Raw genomic sequence first — 19,987 nt, 5'->3', positions numbered from 1 at the left:
CTACACGGCGTAGCTTTGTCTTTGTCCCGGTGGCACCGGTGCCGAGCGGTGCGTGTGCGCCGCGGTGTGCAGGGCGCCCAGGCGCTAGCCGCGGTCGGGGTTCTGCAGTGCCTGTGCCTGCCCCTGCTGAGCACCTACCAGGTGGACGCCAACGGCCTCGCCGCGCTCGAGGTGAGCACCGTCCGGACGCGTGCTCGCCCACGCCCGCCGAGTGTCGCCCGTACACCCGCCGCCCAACTAGCCCAGCTGTGCCCACACACTCGCCTACGCACTCACTCGACCACTTCGCCTACCTGCTTAACCACCAATCCGGCCCACCTTCACGACTTCCACCTCTGCTGTTGTTGAGCGGTTACTGATCCTACATGGGTCACTTCAGTTTCATTTTTCAGTTTAATTTATGTGGTATAGCCCTGTGAGCCATTCGGCTCTTGAATCGGGTTCAACCGCAGCAAACAAAAACATGAGCTGACAGTAGAGCCGGATTGTCCCACATGCTTCGTGTGCCTGCGCATGCGACTGTGTCGTGTGTGTCTCTTGTGTGTGACTGTGTCCCGTGTGTGTCCCATGTGTGTCCCATGTGTGTCCCTTGTGTAACAATGTGTGCCCCTTGTGTGCCCCGTGTGTGTGCCTATCCGTGTGTGTCTCCCGTGTGTGTCCCATGTGTGACCTCCGTGTGTGCCCTTGTATGTCCCGTGTGTGTCTCCCGTGTGTGTCTCCCGTGTATGTCCCGTGTATGTCTCCCGTGTGTGTCCTGTGTGTCACCTCCGTGTGTGTCCTGTGTGTCACCTCCGTGTGTGTCCTGTGTGTTACCTCCGTGTGTGCCCTTGTATGTCCCGCGTGTATCCCCCGTGTGTGTCCCCCGTGCGTGTCCCATGTGTGACCCCTGCGTGTCTCCCGCGTGCGTGGCACGCACGGTGTACAGAAGGCTGGAGGACCCCCGCGGAGGAGCCACGAGGCGCCCAGCTGGCAAGGCGCCTACTGCCTGTGCCTGGCCGTCCTGCAGGCCGTCCTCAGGCAGCTGCGTCACAGCGCCCTGCCTCAGGCCCTCGACTTCCTGGGCGTCCACCAGGAGCGCATCCTGCAGGTCGCGACCCCTGCCGGCTGACCGGCCGTCCCCTTGCTACGCGTGCGGGCGCTCGTTGGCGGCGGCGTGCCAGTGCCTCGCGTAGCTGCGTTCGTCACGCCAGTAGGGTGTTACCTGGACGTTCAGGTTTGGGGTGTCCCCTGATTCATGGGTAGGATGCCCCCCGCCCCCCCCCCCCCCCAGCTTTGTTCTCTCCAATAGCCAACAGTGAAATACATTTTCTTGATTCTTTCGGTAAAGTCATGTAGAATGGAAATGATAAAATAATAAAAATAAAACATAATAAAATAATTCTCACGACGTTTCGGCCACAACGCAAGCAGCCGTCCTCAGGTGGAGAACAGGTCTGTCGAGAAGACAGAGTCGGCCGAAACGTCGTGAGAATTATTTAATGTTTTATTTTTATTATTTTATTATTTCCATTCTACGTGATTTTACCGAAAGAACCAAGAAGATGAATCCCTGCAGTCACGAAAGCTTTAAATCGAAGTGAAATACATTGATATCATTAGCACCTGGCTTAGCATTTAAATGTGCCCACATTTTTATCGGTGTGTCGACGATGCCTGTACGTACATGTGTTGAACTTCTTTCGCACTGCCGTACGTAGCCAACCGTGCTAATCGGACGTGCGGGTGGAAGGACAACAAACGGAACGTAAAAAGTCAGTCCTCGATCTGGATGATTTAAAAGTGCGTAGCTCCCAGTGGCTTCCTAATATCGGAATGGAAGAGCGTTCCAGACGGCCGCGGAATCGCGTCCGCAAGCGCCGTGCGATGCCGTGACAATCTCGTGCCGGGTGGCAGCGTCTCACTCGGGCGGAGGGCAGAGGGGGGTAGGGAAGAGAAGGGGAGAGCGGAGTTTGTGACTTGGGCTGCGTGTCGCACCGCTGCGCGTTTCCCAGAGCCTGCAGGCGGTGCGGGGGGTGCTGGGCCAGGCCAGCCTGGAGGAGGCGGAGAAAACGGTCGCCTTCCTCCTGCACTTGGCCTACTTCACCAGGGAGTGGCACTTCCACCTGCCGCTGTTGCTGAACTCCGTGCAGGTGAGCTCTGTTCAGGTGACCTGCCGTGCAGGCGAGCTCCGCCGTCAAGGTGTTGACGACGGGGGTCGAGTGGCTCGCACATCAAAGAGCTGGCACCGCTGAAAAATAGCCTCGGTTCAGATCCAGGTTTCGGCCGCTGCCTGTGGTTTAAACCGGGTTTTCAAGCGTAGTGAGTCGATGGTAACCAGTGACTTACACAGAGGCCCATAGACTCGCATAGAGACCCATGGACAGAGTGGGTGGGAGGTGAGGGGGGAGCGGTAGTGCAGTGGTTAGCGCGCGCCGCGCTTCCAACCCGGTGACCCGAGTTCAATGCCCGCTCACGGCCAACACTAGGGAGACAAATGCGGCCGGGCGTGGTGCTGGCCACCCATGCTGTGTGTCCGGCCTTCATAGGCGCTGCCACTCTGCCAACAGCACACGGGGGGGGTGGTGGGGGGACCTTTGGGTTGGGGGGTGGGGGAAGATTACAAAACAATATTCGTCATCGGCCGGGCGAGAGGGAATGTTCCAATGCCGGTGCTTTGGTTGTTGACGCCGGCGTCCGCGTCCTTCCGTCTTGCTGCAGGTGGCGCTCTGCTCCCTATGCCAGACGTGCACCGCCTTGCTGCACAGCCAGAAGCTCCTGCAGCAGTACCTCGCGGTGAGTGGTGCCGCCGGGCTAACGCCGGGCTAGCGCCGGACAGAGCCACCGGCGCTCCCTTTGCCCCCGACTCTTTCTCTCCGCGCCAGCGACGACTTCCCTCTTCATCATCTCTCTCTCTATGTATCTCTGTGATATCTGTCTCTACTTATATGTCTGTCTATATGTCTCTGGTTCTGTGTTTTATCTCTCTCTCAAATTTAGCATTCTCAGGAAGAACGTAATCAACCAGGTAGGGTGTGTTGACTGTTATGTTATCCGACTCTCTGTTGTATTACATTACAATTCTAAGTATACTAGATTTGTGTTTCTATGTAATTTATACCTGATGATGATTGCTTGTGTTGCAATCGAAACGTCGTATGCTAGTATTTAATTTATTATTTTCTCTTTATACGTGACTTTACCGAAAGAACCAAAGAGTAATTCCTGCAGTCACGAAAGCTCCAAATTAAGTATCATCCTCCATCCCAGCTTTGTCGTTCCGCTCGTTAGCTCGGCTCGCGGCGGGTGTGCTTGGTGCCGCCGCGACGTACCATGCGGTCACGAGCGCCTGCCGCACCACCCCCCCCCCCCCGCCCCCGCCCACCCACAACACAGCCTGTTAGGGTGAGCGCTGCGCCCAGAGTGTCGTCACATCTCGGCAGATCTTGGTTAAGCTGCAGCGGGGTTCACTGTCGCCGCCTGCGACTGGAGCGATTGAGAGAGAGCGCTCGGTTGTCGGGGGAGACGGCCGTCACTCGGCGGGACGCGTCGCCCCCTCTTGATGCACAAACTGCAGCTGCAAATTGCGCAACTTTGGTTGGCGGTCAGCGTTGGAAGTGAGAGCCGCAACCCTCAAAGGAATGTCGCCGCCGCCCCCCCGTGGTGGTGTAGTCATGGTGACAGGAGAACAGGTGGAAGCAGTTAAGGAGGAGTTGCGGTAGTGATAGGGGTTGCGGTAGTGATAGGGGTTGGGGTAGTGATAGGGGTTGGGGTAGTGATAGGGGTTGCGGTAGTGATAGGGGTTGGGGTAGTGGTAGGGGTAGTGATAGGGGTTGGGGTAGTGATAGGGGTTTGGGGTAGTGATAGGGGTGGGGGTATTGGTAGGGGTAGTGGTAGGGGTTGGTGTAGTGATAGGGGGTGGGGTAGTGGTAGACTTTGCGGTAGTGATAGGGGTGAGGTAGTGATAGGGGTTGGGGTAGTGATAGGGGTAGTGAGAGTGGTTGGGGTAGTGGTAGGAGTTGGGAGGCCTGGTCGTAGCTGGGGGGCGGCAGGGGGTTCGAGAGTAGCGGCAGTGGCAGGATGACGCTGGGCTAGTGAAGAAGAGGGATGGGGGTTGTTGTAAGAGAGGCTGCCGGTTCGAGTGAAGGTGATTGCTCTGTGTGCTGCAACGGAGCTTGTTCCAGCGAAGGCGGGGAGGGAGCAAGGAGGTGAATGAATGGATGGTCGTTGCGCGTGACCGCGACCATCGTCGCCCCTGACGCGACGGTGTCTCGTGCGCTGCAGTCGAAAAGCGCGGGGCTGGCGGCGGCGCCCGGCCGGGACGGCGGTGGTCGCGGCGGCTGCGGCACGGGCGCCGGCGTCGGCGGCGCCGGCGGCACCGGCGAAGTCGGCCAGGAGGCAGAGCGAGGCCCCGGCGGCGTGGCCCTGGCCCAGGCGAGCCTGCTGCGCATCCTGGGCACCACGCTGGCCGCACTGCGCCGATTCAGCCCCGACGTCTGCCAGATCCTGCTGGACCAGGTCACGACCCCGCACCATCCCCCACCGCTTGTTGGTTTGTCGTGACACTCGCCGATTGCGGCCCGTCGTGCCGGTCGTCCTGTTGGTTTGTCGACGCCGTGTGACCGGCGTCGCTTGCGCGGTTTATTGTCGCGAGTCTGATTGATGTGGCACGCGCGGTGTCGTGACCCTGGCTGACGCGGCTCGTGCGTGTGGCGCAGACGATGGACCTGTCGGAGTACGAGCCGCTCTTCTCGCTGAGCCTGGTGGCTCCGTCGTGCGACGCCGACGCCAGCCCCTCGCTCGGCTCGCTCCTCTCCGCGATCAGCGTCGCTCAGGGCCTCGCCGCGCAGGTCGGCGACCACCAGCACCGTCACTGCTTCCCACACGTTTGTGCCGTCCTGGGCCTTTTACTTACTCGTGCGTGTGTGTGTGTGTTTATGTCGCTGTTAGACTCAAACATAGCGCTTACTTGCACCTGTACCTAACCTTTTTTTCTGCCGCCTCTGGGTTCCCACTTGATTTGTATTCATGTGTCTGTTTATACTCTTTGGTTTTTTCGGTAAAGTCACGTAGGTGAAAATAAAAATAGAAATGAAAAAACAACTAAATTAAATCACGACGTTTCGGAGGCAACACAAGCTTCCGTCTTCAGGCGGAACTGTTACAGCCAAAATCACTGTAGTAAGTGAAGAGAGCTAATAGAGATACGCGATTATATAGGGTAAGAGGGGGGGAGGAGCCAAGGTGGGGGGGGGGGATAGGCTATAGGAACGCGAAGTTAAGCCGATTGATAACATCTATTTATTATGCAGGAGAGGGGGGGAAGGGTGAGTATTGGGACACAGAGATTGTTTGTTTACGTCGTCGTTAGACTAAAGTGTCGAGCTTTCTTCGGATACTTTCGCTGTCACGTATTTATTATCGCCGTGCGTTTCGTTTACGAGGGTCAAACGCCTCGTTTGTTAGTTGTGCAATATTCCTGAAGCGCCACCCCCTGCACTCGCTTTCTGCTCACGCATCACCCCAGGGACCTCCGGCGTAAAATATAACCGGGGCAATTGGCTAAGCGGAACCACTATCATCATCCGCGTAACAAATCAAACAATCTCAGCACTAAAACCATCACCCAACGGCCCGTCCTCTCACCCTTGACCCCCCCCCCCCTATCCCATTAAATCCAGCGTGGCCAGTCCACCAAGCAACGCGACGATCCATTGTGGTGAATCTCAGCGCGGCTCTGCGATGATCCACCAGAAAGCCGAACGAATACTGTCTAAGATCGCCCTCATTGCACACAAATTGCTCGCCACAGTTGAACCGCAATACCTCACTGATCTTGTCAGGGAGCATGACCCATCACGCAAATTCCGGTCACCCTCGCAGCAGCGGCGGCTTTTGGCTAACCATCGAACAAAGACTGTCACCGCATCGCACGGCGCTTTCAGATGCACTTCTGCGGCCGTCTGGAACGCTCTTCCTTCCAACAGGAAATCACTGGGAGCTATGCAGTTTAAAATCATCTAGATTGGAAACTCGTTACTTTATAACTACTTTTTGTGTTGAGTTATCCTTTCCTCCGCACCTCCGATTAGCACGGTTGGCTACATAAGGTGGTGTGAAAGAAGTTCAACACTTACATACATACAAAGCTGTGACCAACAATTACTACAATTGACCCTACAATGCCAAAGACCTAAATTTACTATCGCAATCTGTTAGTGAAATTGATCATGTTTTGAAATGCATGAATTCTCCCTAGTAGTGGGGGATGTTTATATTGCCATCAGCCGAAACTAGGATCGCAGTCGGCTTATGTTACGTGGGCTGGCGTCCACTCCCACGTAACATCGACATGCTACATGCGCACTTAATTTATTGCTTTTCACGTGTATGTGGTGCTCTTTGTAAAAGCGTTCGCTAAATTAAACCAGCGTTGATTCTGCTTCGTTCTGAGATCCACAAGAATATCTCTTGCGATCATCCACCCGTGGATCGCCATCAAAGTATCAGCACCACCGCTGCCGTGTAACCATGCACACTTAACCCTTTTCCCCGTCCCGAAGCAACTGCAAGTTTATAATAATAGGGGTTTTTTTCCCTTTTTTTCTGGCAACAAACCTGAAACCTTTTTACGAGGATTCATGTCTGCATTAACCATAATATTTGCAGTCAAATGCAAACAAAAAACACACTGATAATATATGCAGTGTCCTTGAAGCTGATTGGTCCACACCAAGGGACGGCTTTCTTTTGAGCCTCGACACAATTGGTGCTCGACCAGAGGACGCCAAAAGGTGTACAGCTCAAAATAATATTATATTGTGGTACTGGCAAAGGAGGTCTAATGATGTAGATGCTCACCCCGAGCCCTCGTTACTTTGATAGCGGTATCGTCTTTGAGCTGTACGCCTTTTGGCGTCCTCTGGTCGAGCACCAATTGGGTCGAGGCTCAAAATAAAGCCGTCCCTGGTGTGGACCAATCAGTTTCAAGGACACTGCACATATTATCATAGTGTGTTTTTGTTTGCATTTGACTGCAAGTATTGTGGTTAATGCAGACATGAATCCTTGTAAAAAGGTTTCAGTTTTGTTGCCAGAAAAAAGGGGGAAAACCCTATTATTACATCTGCAAGTTGCAGGGTGGGGTCCCGTTCACCGCTAAATCTCGGAACGCGGCAAGCTACTAGGCGTTAATTTTATTGAGTGGTTAGCGCCGTTGTTTGTAAAGACATCGTTACTCGCCGCGGGGAACCTTAGTGGCACGACCGCCGGAGTCTACGATAGCCGGCGCCAAACTGTGCCACACGCCCTCCCACATGACCTTGTGGGAGCTTCGGTGCCATTAAGTAATTTTACTTGATCTTTTCTTCCTCTTTTCCACCTCCTCCCCTTACCTTCAAACGATAAACCCGCTGCGGTGACCTGTAACCCTTGACCTCTGCCGCCCGTGGCACTGCAACTAACCAGCGATGTTGGATCTGCAGGCCGACGGGAAAAGGGAACTCGCAAAGCACACGAGCGCCGGTGACTTGAAGGCTCTAAAGTAAGTATCGCTGGACGCCACGGTGGCTAGGAGATGTTAACTACCTCGCCTGGTATACAGGAGGGCATAGGTTCGATCCCGACCCGGACGCCTGCTGCTGTATATTTGAAGTTTGCGTATCTCTCTCTCATCATCATCACGGTGGCTAGGAGATGTTAACTACCTCGCCTGGTATACAGGATGTCATAGGTTCGATCCCGACCCGGACGCCTACTGCTGTATATTTGGAGTTTGCGGTGTCTCTCTCTTTGTGGTCATGTGGATTTTTTTCCTCCGTGTTTTCTGTTTTTTCCTTCCACATTTAGAATCAACGCATTTTAGAGTATTTGGTTGCAATACATTTCCACGTAATGATTAAGCCACTTCGTTGAGTTTTAATTTGTGATAGGTTGCTTCTGAAAGAGAGCTGTTATAGCTGAGTGGGCCTTTTCTGGCAAAATAATGGTTTTAGCATACATTTTCTTCTTGTTTGCAGTAGATTTACAACATTACAGCTTCACATGCCAGTACCCTGTTTTCATTGGCGAGACAAAACCCCCGTGACTCTTTGCTGTTATCATAATCGTAAATAAGTGGCCATAATTGCTCGTGTTGAATTGCGTTGCTAGTGTCACACGGCTGGTGACGATGGCTCTAATGGGAGGGGGGGGGAGGGGTGCGGTGTGCGTCAGTAGTTCTGGCCAAACCTCACACCGTGTCGGCCTACAATAGGTGCTCGCCAGCGTATGTATGTACGTTGAACTTATTTCGCACCGTACATAGCCAACCGTGCTCATCGGAGGTGCGGCGGCGGTGGGGGGGAAGCACAACAAACTAAAATACAAAAATAATTTCCAAAGAAATGTCTTTTCAATCTGGCTTTAACAGCATTTGCGCCGACAGTCTGGCAAGGCCATGGCACAAATAACAAAAAAACTCAACACATTCATCAATAACACTGTGGCCTTGAAAGGAAAAATATATGACCGATGACGTTTCGGGCGACGGCCCTTCTTCAGAGCGCATAAGGCCAAAGGGGGAGGTCTTTGTGTGCATCCGCGGGGAGCGGTGGCGTAGTGGTTAGCTCATTGTGCCACCAATCTGTTGACGGGAGTTTGATTCCCAGCCACTGCCAACACCAGCGGCGTATATGTATCGGAACCCGTCCTGCGCCTCGATTGGGTCGATGCAGCCTCAAATGAGTACCTGGTGCAGTGAGACGAAGGCGATCGGGCGTGGTGCCGGCCACCAACCCTCTTGTGCAGATGTGCCGGCCTTCGTCGGCGCTGCTACTCGCTGACAGCACTTGCCCCAAAAGTCTGTAGCAGGCTACATTGGGGGGGGATCTTTATGTTGTGTGCGTCTCAAATGGGTACCTAGCGCGGTGTGTAAACATCGCCACTTGGGACACGAGAGCAGTCGGGCGTGGTGTTGGCCGCCCACCGGTTCTCGTACACGGCCAACGCCGGTGACGATTATCTGAACCGGTCCTGGGACTCCGCTAATTCGACTCGGCCTCAAACGAGTGCCGAGTGTTGTGTGTGAACGTCGCTACTGGGGGGAGACAAAGGCGGCCAGGCGTGGCGCTGGCCACCCACCCCCACGCGTAGCCGTGCCAGCCTTCGCAGGCGCCGCTGCTGTTCGCCGCCAGCGCTTGCCCCCAACAGTCTTGCTAGAGGCCAGAGGTCGCAACCGGGTACCCGATACCCGTACCCTACCCGATACCCGGCTACCCGTACCCGACTGGGTACGGGTAGCCGTTTGCGACTCTGGTGCGGCCGGGTACGGGTACGGGTAGGCCATGAGTCACTGGTGAGTAACCGTTTGTCACTCATTTCGGGTAGGGTACGGGTACGGGTAGGGAACGGGTACCCGTACCCGGCCGGGTACGGATACCCATTTGCGACCCTGGTGCGGCCGGGTACGGGTACGGGTAAGGAATCAAAACCCGTTTGCGACCTCTGCTAGAGGCTACACATTGTGGGACGTTTTGTCTTTGCGTTGCCCCCAGGCCCACGCTGGTGTTCGTGATGGAGAATGCGCTGGCGCTGCTCATGTCGCAGGCCATGCTCTACCTCAAGCACTGCACCGTCTCCTGCCGCGACAAGCAGCGCATCAAGCGCGAGCTCAGCTCCGAGCTGGTGAAGAGGGGATTTGTTTTGTTATCGCCGGTTCTGTTTGTATGTGCGCGTGTGCATGTGTGTGTATTGCGTGCGTGCGTGTGTATGCATGTGCGTGTGTTTTATGTGCGTGCGTGTGTATGCATGTGCGTGCGTGTGTATGCATGTGCGTGCGTGTGTATGCATGTGCGCGCGTGTGTATGCATGTGCGCGTGTGTGTATGCACGTGCGTATGCATGTACGTGCGTGTGCATGCATGTGTGTGCGTGCGTGTGCGTGCATGTGCGTGCATGCGTGTGCATGTGTGCATGTGCGTATGTGCATGTGCGTGCGCATGCATGTGCGTACGTATGCATGTGCGTGCGTGCGTGTGTATGTGCGTAGTGTGGGGTAGTGTTGCGGTTAGCGCGCTGTGCTACGAACCCGGCGACCTGAGTTTGATTCCCACTCAACGGCCACCAACACCGGTGACGATTATCTGAACCGGTCCTGGGCCTCCCCCCTAGGTCGACTCAGCCTCCAATGAGTACCTGGTGCCGTGTGTAAACATCGCCACTGGGGAGACAAAGGCGGCCGGGCGTGGTGTTGGTCACCCACCTCCCTCGTGTGCCGTGCCGGCCTTCTTAGTTGCTCGCTAACAGCACTTGCCCCAACAGTCTTAAGGCTATACGGGGGGTGGTGGGGTCTTTGTCTTTGTTGACGTTATTTCTCACCTGATGTAGCGAACCGAGCTAAGTGGAGACACGGGGGGGAAGGACAACGTCCATGGCTCGCTGAGCTGCATTGGCCTCCGGTTGCCAAACAAATGTATTTCAGGTCGCGCTCATTCACCATCAAGTGCGTGCCACAAATGAACCACAACACCTCGCTGATCTCGTTAAGGAGCATAAACCACCATCACGCGACACTCCGCTCATCCTTGCAGCAGCAGCAGCGGCGGCTTTTAGCTCGGCCATTGAACAAAGGCATTGGTCACCGCTGCATCGCGCGGCGCTTTCAGATGCGCTTCTGCGACCGTCTGGAACGCTCTTCCTTCCAACATTGGGAAACCACGGGGCGCTATGCACTTTTAAATCAGTTAGATTGAAAACGAATTTCTTTAGAACTGCTTTTTGTTTTTAATTTGTTGTCCTTACCTCGCACCTCCGATTCGCACGGTTGGCTACGTACGGTGCGAAAGAAGTTCAACGTACATGAATACAAACTAAACACAAAAAGCGGTTCTAAAGAAATTAGTTTTCAATTTGCTTCGTAGCTCATCGGATTCCTCCAGGATAAATCAAGATTCTGATCGATTCTGACCTGAGTTGACCCCCCTCCCCTAATCTCTCCCGTATCACTCCGCCGCGGTGGCGTGCCAGGAGGCGCTGCAGAACGGCATGCTGCGCTGGGTGCGCAGAGGCAGCCCCGTGTCGCCGGGCGGCGGCGGCGGCGGTGGAAGCGGCGGCGCCGGCGGCGGCGGAGGAGGAGCGGCGACGGGCGGTGCAAGCGGCACCTCGGCGGGGGTCTCCCTACAGGCTAAGGGCGGCGGCGGCAGCAGCAGCGGCGGTGGGCGAGCGACGTCGCGCTCCGCCGGCGCGGCGGGCGGCGTGGCGGACGCGTGGGAGCACGCCTTCCACGACCTCGTCGACCTCTTCCTCAAGAGGGTGCTGCGGTGAAGGAGAGCTGTCGAGCGCGCGGGGGGGGTGGGGTGGCGTCCAGGCGCCGGGTTACACGGAGAGGGAGACGTTTGGGTGTTGGCTGGCGGGGGGGGGGGCAAGTCCTTTTAATTCCTGGCACCAGGACCCATGTCATCCATGCCCGCGCCGCTGCCATAGACACGCAGGAATCAGTACGCTCGCGTAGGGACCCAGAGGGAGGCTTCTTACGTGGACAGAGTTATATTTTGTTCTAAGGAGTTCCAGCGGTTGGATGGTCCCAGGCAAGGCACCGATGGCTCGCATAGAGACCCCAGAGACTTGCAGAGAGACCCACAGATTCGCTAAAGAGACCCATAGTACTAAACGAAACCATTATTTTACCAGGTAAGGCCCACTGAGCTGTATAGCTCTTCTTCAGAAGCGACCTGGCCACACAAATGATAGCTGAACGAAGTGGGAATTTACAGCAGGCAATTACTTTTAAACGCACGTTGATTCTAAATGCGAAGGGAAAAAAAACAGAGAACCCGGAGGAAAAAAATCCACGCGACCACGGGGAGAGAGAAAGAGGGACACGCAAACAACAAATGTACATCAGGCGTCAGGGTCGGGATGGAACCCACGACCTCCTGTACACCAGGCGAGGTAGTTAACATCTCGCCATAGCGCAGTGTGTGCGCAGCTGCCGAGTGTGAACGCGATGGAACTGCAACCCCTCCAGCCCCACTGGCTGGAGGTGTCCAAGCGCGCCGGTGCTGGGGGGGGCCCGGGTGGAAGGGTTAATTAGACAGCCCCCCCCCCCATATCATTCCATTGCGAACCACTCGGTACCACAGCGCGCACGTGACCACGCATACAGCACACAGTACACACAGTACACATGCACTTTACATGCACAGTACACGGACGGTACACACAGCACACAGACTATACACACAGTATACAAACAGTACAAACAGGACACAGTACACACAGTAGATACACAGTACATACAGTACACACACAGTGCACACACAGTAAACGAACAGTACACACACAATGTTGTCCCACGTCTGACCGCATCGCCGCGTGTAGAGTGAATTCAATCCCCACAGAGCAAATTTTTGTGTAGAAATCGGTTCACCGCATGTACAGCACACATAAGGACAGAGCGAACCTGCATGGAGCGTGCAGACCCTGCATCTTGGTGGGTGGAGGCATTAAATACAGCAAAGCCTTGACCTGGACTTGAACTGGGTCTGGAGACTGGGAGGCAGTGTGTTGTTGTCCCTCGTAGCGTACGCCGTGAGGGTTTGTATGAATTGCGTTTGTGTGTGTGCGTGGCGGAATGAGTTGGCGATACCCATGGATACCCACATGAAGTGCCCGTGTTGTGTTTTTGTTCGAGTCCTGTCCCGTGTACAGAGATTTCGTTTTTCAATAAAACGGTAAACTTTTTAGAGCGGTCATTCTTCTTTACAACCACGTTTCTGGTAAGGGAAGTGGGTCTTGCGTTGCTATATTGCTCTGCTGCCACTAAACTACTATTACTGGTAGGAACGCACTGGTTTCACCAGCCCACAGGGGATTATTGTGTCCGTCCGTCGTGCAGGGAGGAGCTGGGTGGGGAGGGAGGGGTTGGGTGGGGAGGGGCTGGGTCGGGAGGGTGGGGCTGGGTGGGGAGGGGCTGGTCACCCCGTGGTGCCCTTATACAACTCAACGTTTAACCTACTCACGCCGGCTTGTGCCCGCCCTCACAGTCGGCCATATTTGTGGAATACACCACGCCGCCGTTGACCCTGGCCATTGACCGAGCAACCCAACGTTCCTACCGGCTCCCTCCGCAGGAATGTGTTTTATCCAGGTAAGGCCCACCAAGCCGCACAGCTCTTTTTCAGATGCGACCACCTGGCTATCACGAATGATAATAGCTCGACGAAGTGGCTTATCGTGAAACTGTCCAGCGGTAGCCAACTACTCTGAACTGCACGTTGATTCTAAATGTGGAGGGGAAAACCCAGAGGCACCGGGTGGAAAAATCTACGTGACCACGGGGAGAGAGACGCAAACTCCAGGACGAAGCAGTGATCTATGGGCCCCTTTGCTTCCATGTCACCTGGACTGTGGAACTCCCCAGGCCTTCACTTGCATGGCACCTGGACTGTGGAACTCCCCAGGCCTTCACTTGCATGGCACCTGGACTGTGGAACTCCCCAGGCCTTCACTTGCATGGCACCTGGACTGTGAAAGTCTCCGGGCCTTCGTTTGCGAGGGCCCTGGACTGGATCTCCCTGCCGAAGGCTTGTCGGGGAGTCCGGTTCTGTTGAGATAATTTTAAGTCCCCGCGTAAGTCAAACAAAAAAGTCCCTGTCAAAGGCTCTACCATTGTCCACTGCTTGTTGGGCAAACGCAGTTGGGCAGAGGCATAAAGCAAGGCGTAGACTTGAACTGGGCCACAGACCTGGCAGCACATGCCTGGGGAGGAGGGAGTTTGAGAGACTTATCACTCGTAGCTTGCGCCGTGAGAGTTATTTTGAGTGGTGTGTGTGTGGCGGAATGAGTTGGAGATGCCCATGGACACCGACGTGAAGTGGCGCTGTTGGGTTTATTGAGTCCGGTCAAAGTGGACAGAGATTTAAACGATCAACAAAACGGTACACGTCTGAGTTCATGTTCAAGCTGGTCATTTCCTGAACGACAACATTTCTAAATGTTCTTCTTGGTTCTTTCGGTAAAGTCACGTAGAAGGGAAGTAATAAAATAATAAAAATAAAACATAATAAAATAATTCTCACGACGTTTCAGCTACAATGCAAGCAGCCGTCCTCAGGTGAAAACCAGGTCTGTCGAGGCGACAGCGTCTGAATGAAACAGCATACGTGCTTGGAGCATATATTTCAGCTGGGTTGGAAGGGGGGGAAAGGGCGCCTTGACAAAAGAATTTGCATATCAAGAGGAATTTAGCATATTTATGGGAAATATTTTATTATGTTTATTTTTATTATTTTATTACTTCCCTTCTACGTGACTTTACCGAAAGAACCAAGAAGATGAATCCCTGCAGTCACGAAAGCTTTAAATCGAAATTTCTAAATATTAATTGGAAAAGCCGGATAAGCCACGTAAGAACATTTCTCTTTCAGAAGGCTCTATTTTAAATGTCAGCTCCCCCCCCCCCCGCACCACTCATTGTCACCTTAATATCTTAACATTCTACGATATAAGCTTTCATAAGCATCGTTGCTTGACAAGTACAAATGAGTGGATTACGTTGCATGAACAGCGGTCGAATAGCCTCCGAGTCGCAAACGACGATGCCACAATTTGACGTACGAAATACATCACATTGCGAAAATCATCGATCGTCAAGTCGTGAACATTGATCGGTCTTGCGTCGTGAGACCCGACAAGCGAGGCTGCCCACGTGGCACCACGTGATCACACTCGACATCGAACCCCGCGGTGACATCACAATGGGTTTGTTGTGATAGCAAAAAGCACAGAGTGCTTTATAATGTATTATTTATTGTAGATATCGTTATTGAACATTTCCCATTCCCCCCCCCATTCCCACCCCTATGTCCACTCGTAGGTTGGAACGTAACTCACGCGGGTGGAGGGGAGGCTTTAGCTATGCACACAATGGGTGTGGGTTTCACACCGACTTCTCGTGCTACGGCCTCGAACCTTAACATGGGAGGGAGACGGCGTTCCCTGCATGCAGCCAACGACACCACCAATACCCCCCCACCCCCCCATTCACCACGGCGCCTGTGCCAGGCTAGGTGCACTTTGAGGCTGTCTCTCAAGTGTCGAAGGCTCGCTGCTGACAGGAGGAGGTCTCGGGACAGACCCAGCAGGTGCCATGGGTTTGGCTGACTGAGATGACCGGCAGATGCACCACCAGCTGTACCTAGTGCCGGATGAAGCTAGTGCGGGTCCTGTATAGCATTATATTATAAAGGGGGCCCTACATTTTAAAAAATATGAAAACACTTTTTTTTTTACTTGCATAGTAAAGTAATTGCATTTTTTCATTTGCTATCCAGCCAGATAATACGCCAAATCGCTCACCTTAAACACCCAGTCGTTCATAAAAGGTGAAGGCGGTATAGTACTATAGTAATAGAGCAAGTCCAGAATCACAGAACCGGCATTGATAGCTTGAAAGCATTCAGCGCGGGGCCCTTGAAAGTGCGGGCCCGTAGCATATGTAGCTACTACACGTGTGTAATGGGTTTCGGAGACACTTGCAGAGGTAACTTCTTTATTACAATACACCACTCCAACAGTCCTGATACTCTGTTACAGCCTAGGGACACAGCCTAGGGACACAGCCTAGGGACACAACCTAGGGACACAGCCTAGGGACACAGCCTAGGGACACAGCCTAGGGACACAGCCTAGGGACACAGCCTAGGGACACAGCCTAGGGACACAGCCTACTCCTAGCGTGCCTGACACTGGCTACGCTCTCGGGTCCTCGGGCTACGGTTACCCTAGGGGAGGCTACCTGACCCGACCCAGCCAAGGTGCGGGTCTAGACTCTGGCTTCCTCGGAACTCGCCCTTACAAGGACGTAGAGCCGGGAGTCCCAGAGTCCCACCACTGGCCCGCACAGCGTCCCGGTCCTTACAAGGACAAGCGGGACGAAGGGGTCCAGGGTCCTAAGCTGGCTGGTCTTGGGTCTTGAGCTGCGACTCGCCCCGATCGGCCAGGGAGCGGCCCTTTTATGCCTCTTGCCCATCGAGGGGTGGGGTTGTGTGGGCTCCCAGATACCCCACAGCCCCCCGTTGGTGGCGCCAAGGGGCTCAGCTGTCTGGGTTGTCTGGGATCCTAGAGCCCGGCGCCAAGGGCTTAGCTGCCTAGGATCCTAGAGCCCCCAGCAGCCCCTCCCCTCTTGGGCTGGCACAGTGGCCCCTCCCCGGGGGGTCCGAGGTACCTGCAGATGTGCCCTGTCCACCACTGCCGGTAAGTGTGGCCCATCTATGGCACTACACGCGTAGCTACTACACGTGTAGCTGCTACACGTGTAGCTGTAGCTACTTGTGCTACGAGGATAATCCGACACTGGCTGCACCCCCTACTGTGTCAACTTGCTGCATTTTAGCCACCCGGCGCTCCGCTCGTTGTTGTGAGCGTCGTTCCTCTTGCCTTCCGTTGTTGCTGGAGGGTGACTGCCTCCCAACTGCCCAGTAGCAGCGTCCTTCACGAGTCTCCTCCCTCCACCACCACCACGCACACTGGCTCCGGTAGCTAAAGGCTTACGGATGAGATCGGAGTGATAAATATTCTGGAGCCGAGGACTGTTCCTTAGAGCGGTGGTACTCGACCGGAGGACCCCTCTTTGGGGGGTAACGTGAGCTGGGTGTGAAATGATATCATGGATGGTGAGGAATCGCATACCGTGTTAACCCATCACGATTTACCCACGTGTTCTTGTGCAGGGAAATTGAGTTTACAGGTCCATACGGCGTACAGCCGTTTCAATGCGGGCAAAATCACATTTTTGTTTTATTTGTTTGTGTTTTTCCCTTGTGATGGGACTTTGTAGGATGAACGTTGAGATTAATACGAGACACGGGGTGACCTATAAGGTCTGAATTGGTCTGTAAATAAGGTAAGGGGCACTGATAAGGGGTTGATAGGTATGGAATCACGTTGGATGAATCTGTCGATATAAAATCACCGCGATACATTTTTAAATCCACGTGGTGAACCTATAACGACGTAAAAGACGTTGTGATACAATGTTGATTGCCGTGAGTAACCGGCGAACGAGGAAGAAATAACGTCACGTGCTGCAGAGCGTCCGCTTAACGTTTATTTCGAACTCGCTTTTAGTTACTCAGCTCGTTAGGAAATAACCTCACGAAATAGACAAATTGGTGAAAATATTGACGTTCTTGAATTCGCGCATTTATTGGACTCAGAGCCATTGTTTTGGGGTGAGGCAAAGGGGGGTGAACTGCCCTCTGTTAGACACATTTCAACAAGGAGGGGGGGGTAACAGTAGTAGCCATTGAACGTTGAGAACCACTGCTGTAGAGGGCCTTAGGTTAGATCTATGTTTGTAATTCATCCTCGGCTGCTTTGAGGCTATTGTTGTAACGTTTTTTTTTATTTTACCAGGTAAGGCCCCACCGAGCTACGATGTGGCTCTTTCTCAGAAGCGATGTGGCCACAAATGATAGCTCAACGAAGTGGCTTATCATCATCATCACGTGGAAATTTATCAGCGGCTGCCAAATATTCTAAACGCGCGATGTTGATTCGAAATGTGGAGGGGAGAGAAACACGCAAACAACACACATACAGCAGCAGGCGTCAGAGTCGGGATCAAACCCACGACCTCCTGTATACTGGGTGAGGTACTTAACATCTCCTAGCCATGATGATGATGATGAGAGAGACACGCAAACTCCAAATATACAGCGTCAGGGATCGGGATCGCACCCACGACCTCCTGTATACGGGGCGAGGTAGTTAACATCTCCTAGCCACCGTGATGATGATGATGAGAGAGAGAGAGACATGCAGACTTCAAATATACAGCAGCAGGCGTCAGGGTCGGGATCGAACCCACGACCTTCTGTATACCAGGCGAGGTAGTTAACATCTCCTAGCCACCGTGAGGATGATGATGAGAGAGAGACACGCAAATTCCAAATATACAGCAGCAGGCGTCAGGGTCGGGATCGCACCCACAACCTCCTGCATACCGGGCGAGGTACTTAACATTTCCTAGCCACCGTGATGATGATGAGAGAGAGACACACAGACTTCAAATATACAGCAGCAGGCGTCAGGGGTCGCGATCGTACCCACGACCTCCTGTAGACCAGGCGAGCTCGTGAAATATCTCCTAGCCACTGTGAACGAGGCGATAACGCCCCTAGTATTCAGCCTCCGCTTCATCGAATTGGTCCGCAATGTTGACGTCCAAGGCCCAGTTGGTGTTGGGAAATCTGGGCATCTGCAGACCAATGTGCGAAGGCCCCGCAGCGGCCATCTCTGCCTGCGGCATCCCCTCGTCGACCTGGTCGTGGCTCTGCCCGGTGGCGCACGCGCAGCAGACGTTGAAGATCAGGAAGATGAGGACGGTGACAATCACCATCAGTATCACTCCAGAGGTCTGTGTGACGGTGAGAGAGAGAGATGGTGAGAGAGGCCAAAGAGGCAGAGTAGGAGAAGGTTAATTTACCAGGTGAGGAACAATTGAACCGACGGGGTTGGGCTGAACGATTTGGGGGAAATGTCTAATTTCCGATTTTTCTGACATTGCGATTTGATTTGCCATTTCAAATTTTGAAGTCGAGCTTCAGTTCAATATTCACTGTGTAATAGATTTAAAACATGTGACGGAGCATCGCCACATGATACCATCACAATATGAACTGCTCTATATATTCTAATGCAAGGATAAGAACAATTTGCATCCAACATGTATTTATTAAAATGTTTTCATTGAAATTGAACAATCAAACATGTGTAATAAAAGACTCTGTCAGGCACTGCTGGTCTCCACTTGTCTTTTATTCAGGTTCTTCTCCGCACCCCACTGGTCTCCTCCACGGACCAGCGTCGTCTCACGCGTGTCTCGCGCACGCCCCGCGCACGCTCCCTTTCGCGTGCCACGCACGCTCCTCCGTTAGCTACTCCACTCGTCCTCACACCCCGCTGGTTCTGACAAGGGACCAGCGTCTCCTCTCGCGTGCCACACACGCTCCTCTCGCGTGCCACGTAGGCCTCGGCAAGGTAAGGTAATTTAACCTTTCTACCGGGTAAAAGGGTAGAGGGTAAAGATGTCGACATCCAAGGGGTAAGGTAAATGGTAGGGTAAAGGTAGCTCGGAAGAATTACCCGGTAGGGTAAAGATAGCGCAAAGTATTACCCGGTAAATACGGTACCTTGTTTACCGCTAAAAACTCCGTCGCGCAGTCCGTGGCCTACATTTAATAAGTAATATTAAAACAAACTTGATAAAAAAAAACACGCTTTTATGAAATGTACGAGTAATGACAGAACTCCACGACTCCAGGAAGTGGCTCCGAAGCTTGCCATAACGTAAGGGACCGTGGTGATTTACAGCCAACGTCAGTTGAGCGTGGACAATTAGACCCAAGCCGAAACATAACATATAAAAAAGATTGTTTAAAAAAATGGATTTTTTATGATAGAATATAGTATTGTCATCAGTATGACCTAAGTATACCAAGTTTGCAGTCGATACCACATTATGAAGTGGGTAAAAATTGAGTTTCAAGATTTGAGGATACAACAACAACAATAACGACAACGACAGAGTGAGTTAAAAAAAAAGTGTGTAAAATTTGAATAATCGAGAGTATTCTATATGATTAAAGCGCTCTACCTTATAGCATTTACTGTAATAAACCTTGTTCATGTGTAGTAGTTCCCTAGTACTACTACACATGAACAAGGTTTATGTGTAGTAGTACTAGGGAACTACTACACATGAACAAGGTTTATGTGTAGTAGTTCCCTAGTAATTACCCTGTAATCGGGTAATTTGTATGGGGTAAGGATAAAAGGTAGGGTAAAGGTAAGCTCGTTGCTTTTTACCTTTTACCTTGTACCTTACCTGCTAAAGGGTAAAAGGTAAGGGTAGAGTGATTGTATTGTGGTAAGGTAAAAGGTAGGGTAAAGGTAGGCTCGTTGTTTTTACCTTTCAAATTTTACCTTACCTTGCCGAGGCCTAGTGCCACGCACGCTCCTCTTGCGTGCCA

At 53.1% G+C, this 19,987-nt stretch overlaps 1 protein-coding gene across 4 annotated transcripts in view; it reads left to right on the top strand.

Moving 5' to 3' along the window:
- Positions 1 to 11,289, top strand: part of NUP188 (nucleoporin 188) — a 54,500-nt gene extending 43,211 nt beyond the window's left edge. For 3 of the 4 annotated variants that reach the window (XM_078881417.1, XM_078881416.1, XM_078881415.1), the window contains exons 37-45: positions 73 to 171; positions 926 to 1,087; positions 1,992 to 2,129; positions 2,698 to 2,772; positions 4,261 to 4,494; positions 4,695 to 4,826; positions 7,461 to 7,519; positions 9,510 to 9,639; positions 10,980 to 11,289. In XM_078881417.1, the coding sequence (XP_078737543.1) occupies positions 73 to 171; positions 926 to 1,087; positions 1,992 to 2,129; positions 2,698 to 2,772; positions 4,261 to 4,494; positions 4,695 to 4,826; positions 7,461 to 7,519; positions 9,510 to 9,639; positions 10,980 to 11,276 (1,326 nt within the window). In that variant the 3' untranslated portion in view covers positions 11,277 to 11,289. Of the gene's footprint in view, positions 1 to 72; positions 172 to 925; positions 1,088 to 1,991; positions 2,130 to 2,697; positions 2,773 to 4,260; positions 4,495 to 4,694; positions 4,827 to 7,443; positions 7,520 to 9,509; positions 9,640 to 10,979 lie in introns of those variants that run through there. The other variant, XM_078881418.1, reaches the window with a different exon arrangement.
- Positions 11,290 to 19,987: the final 8,698 nt, after the last annotated feature.

The sequence above is a fragment of the Lampetra fluviatilis genome, chromosome 61 (genome assembly GCF_964198595.1).
Source record: "Lampetra fluviatilis chromosome 61, kcLamFluv1.1, whole genome shotgun sequence".
NCBI classification, from domain to species: Eukaryota; Metazoa; Chordata; class Hyperoartia; order Petromyzontiformes; family Petromyzontidae; genus Lampetra; species Lampetra fluviatilis.
Note: the sequence above shows the minus strand (reverse complement) of the source record. Positions and strands in the feature narration are given on the sequence as shown.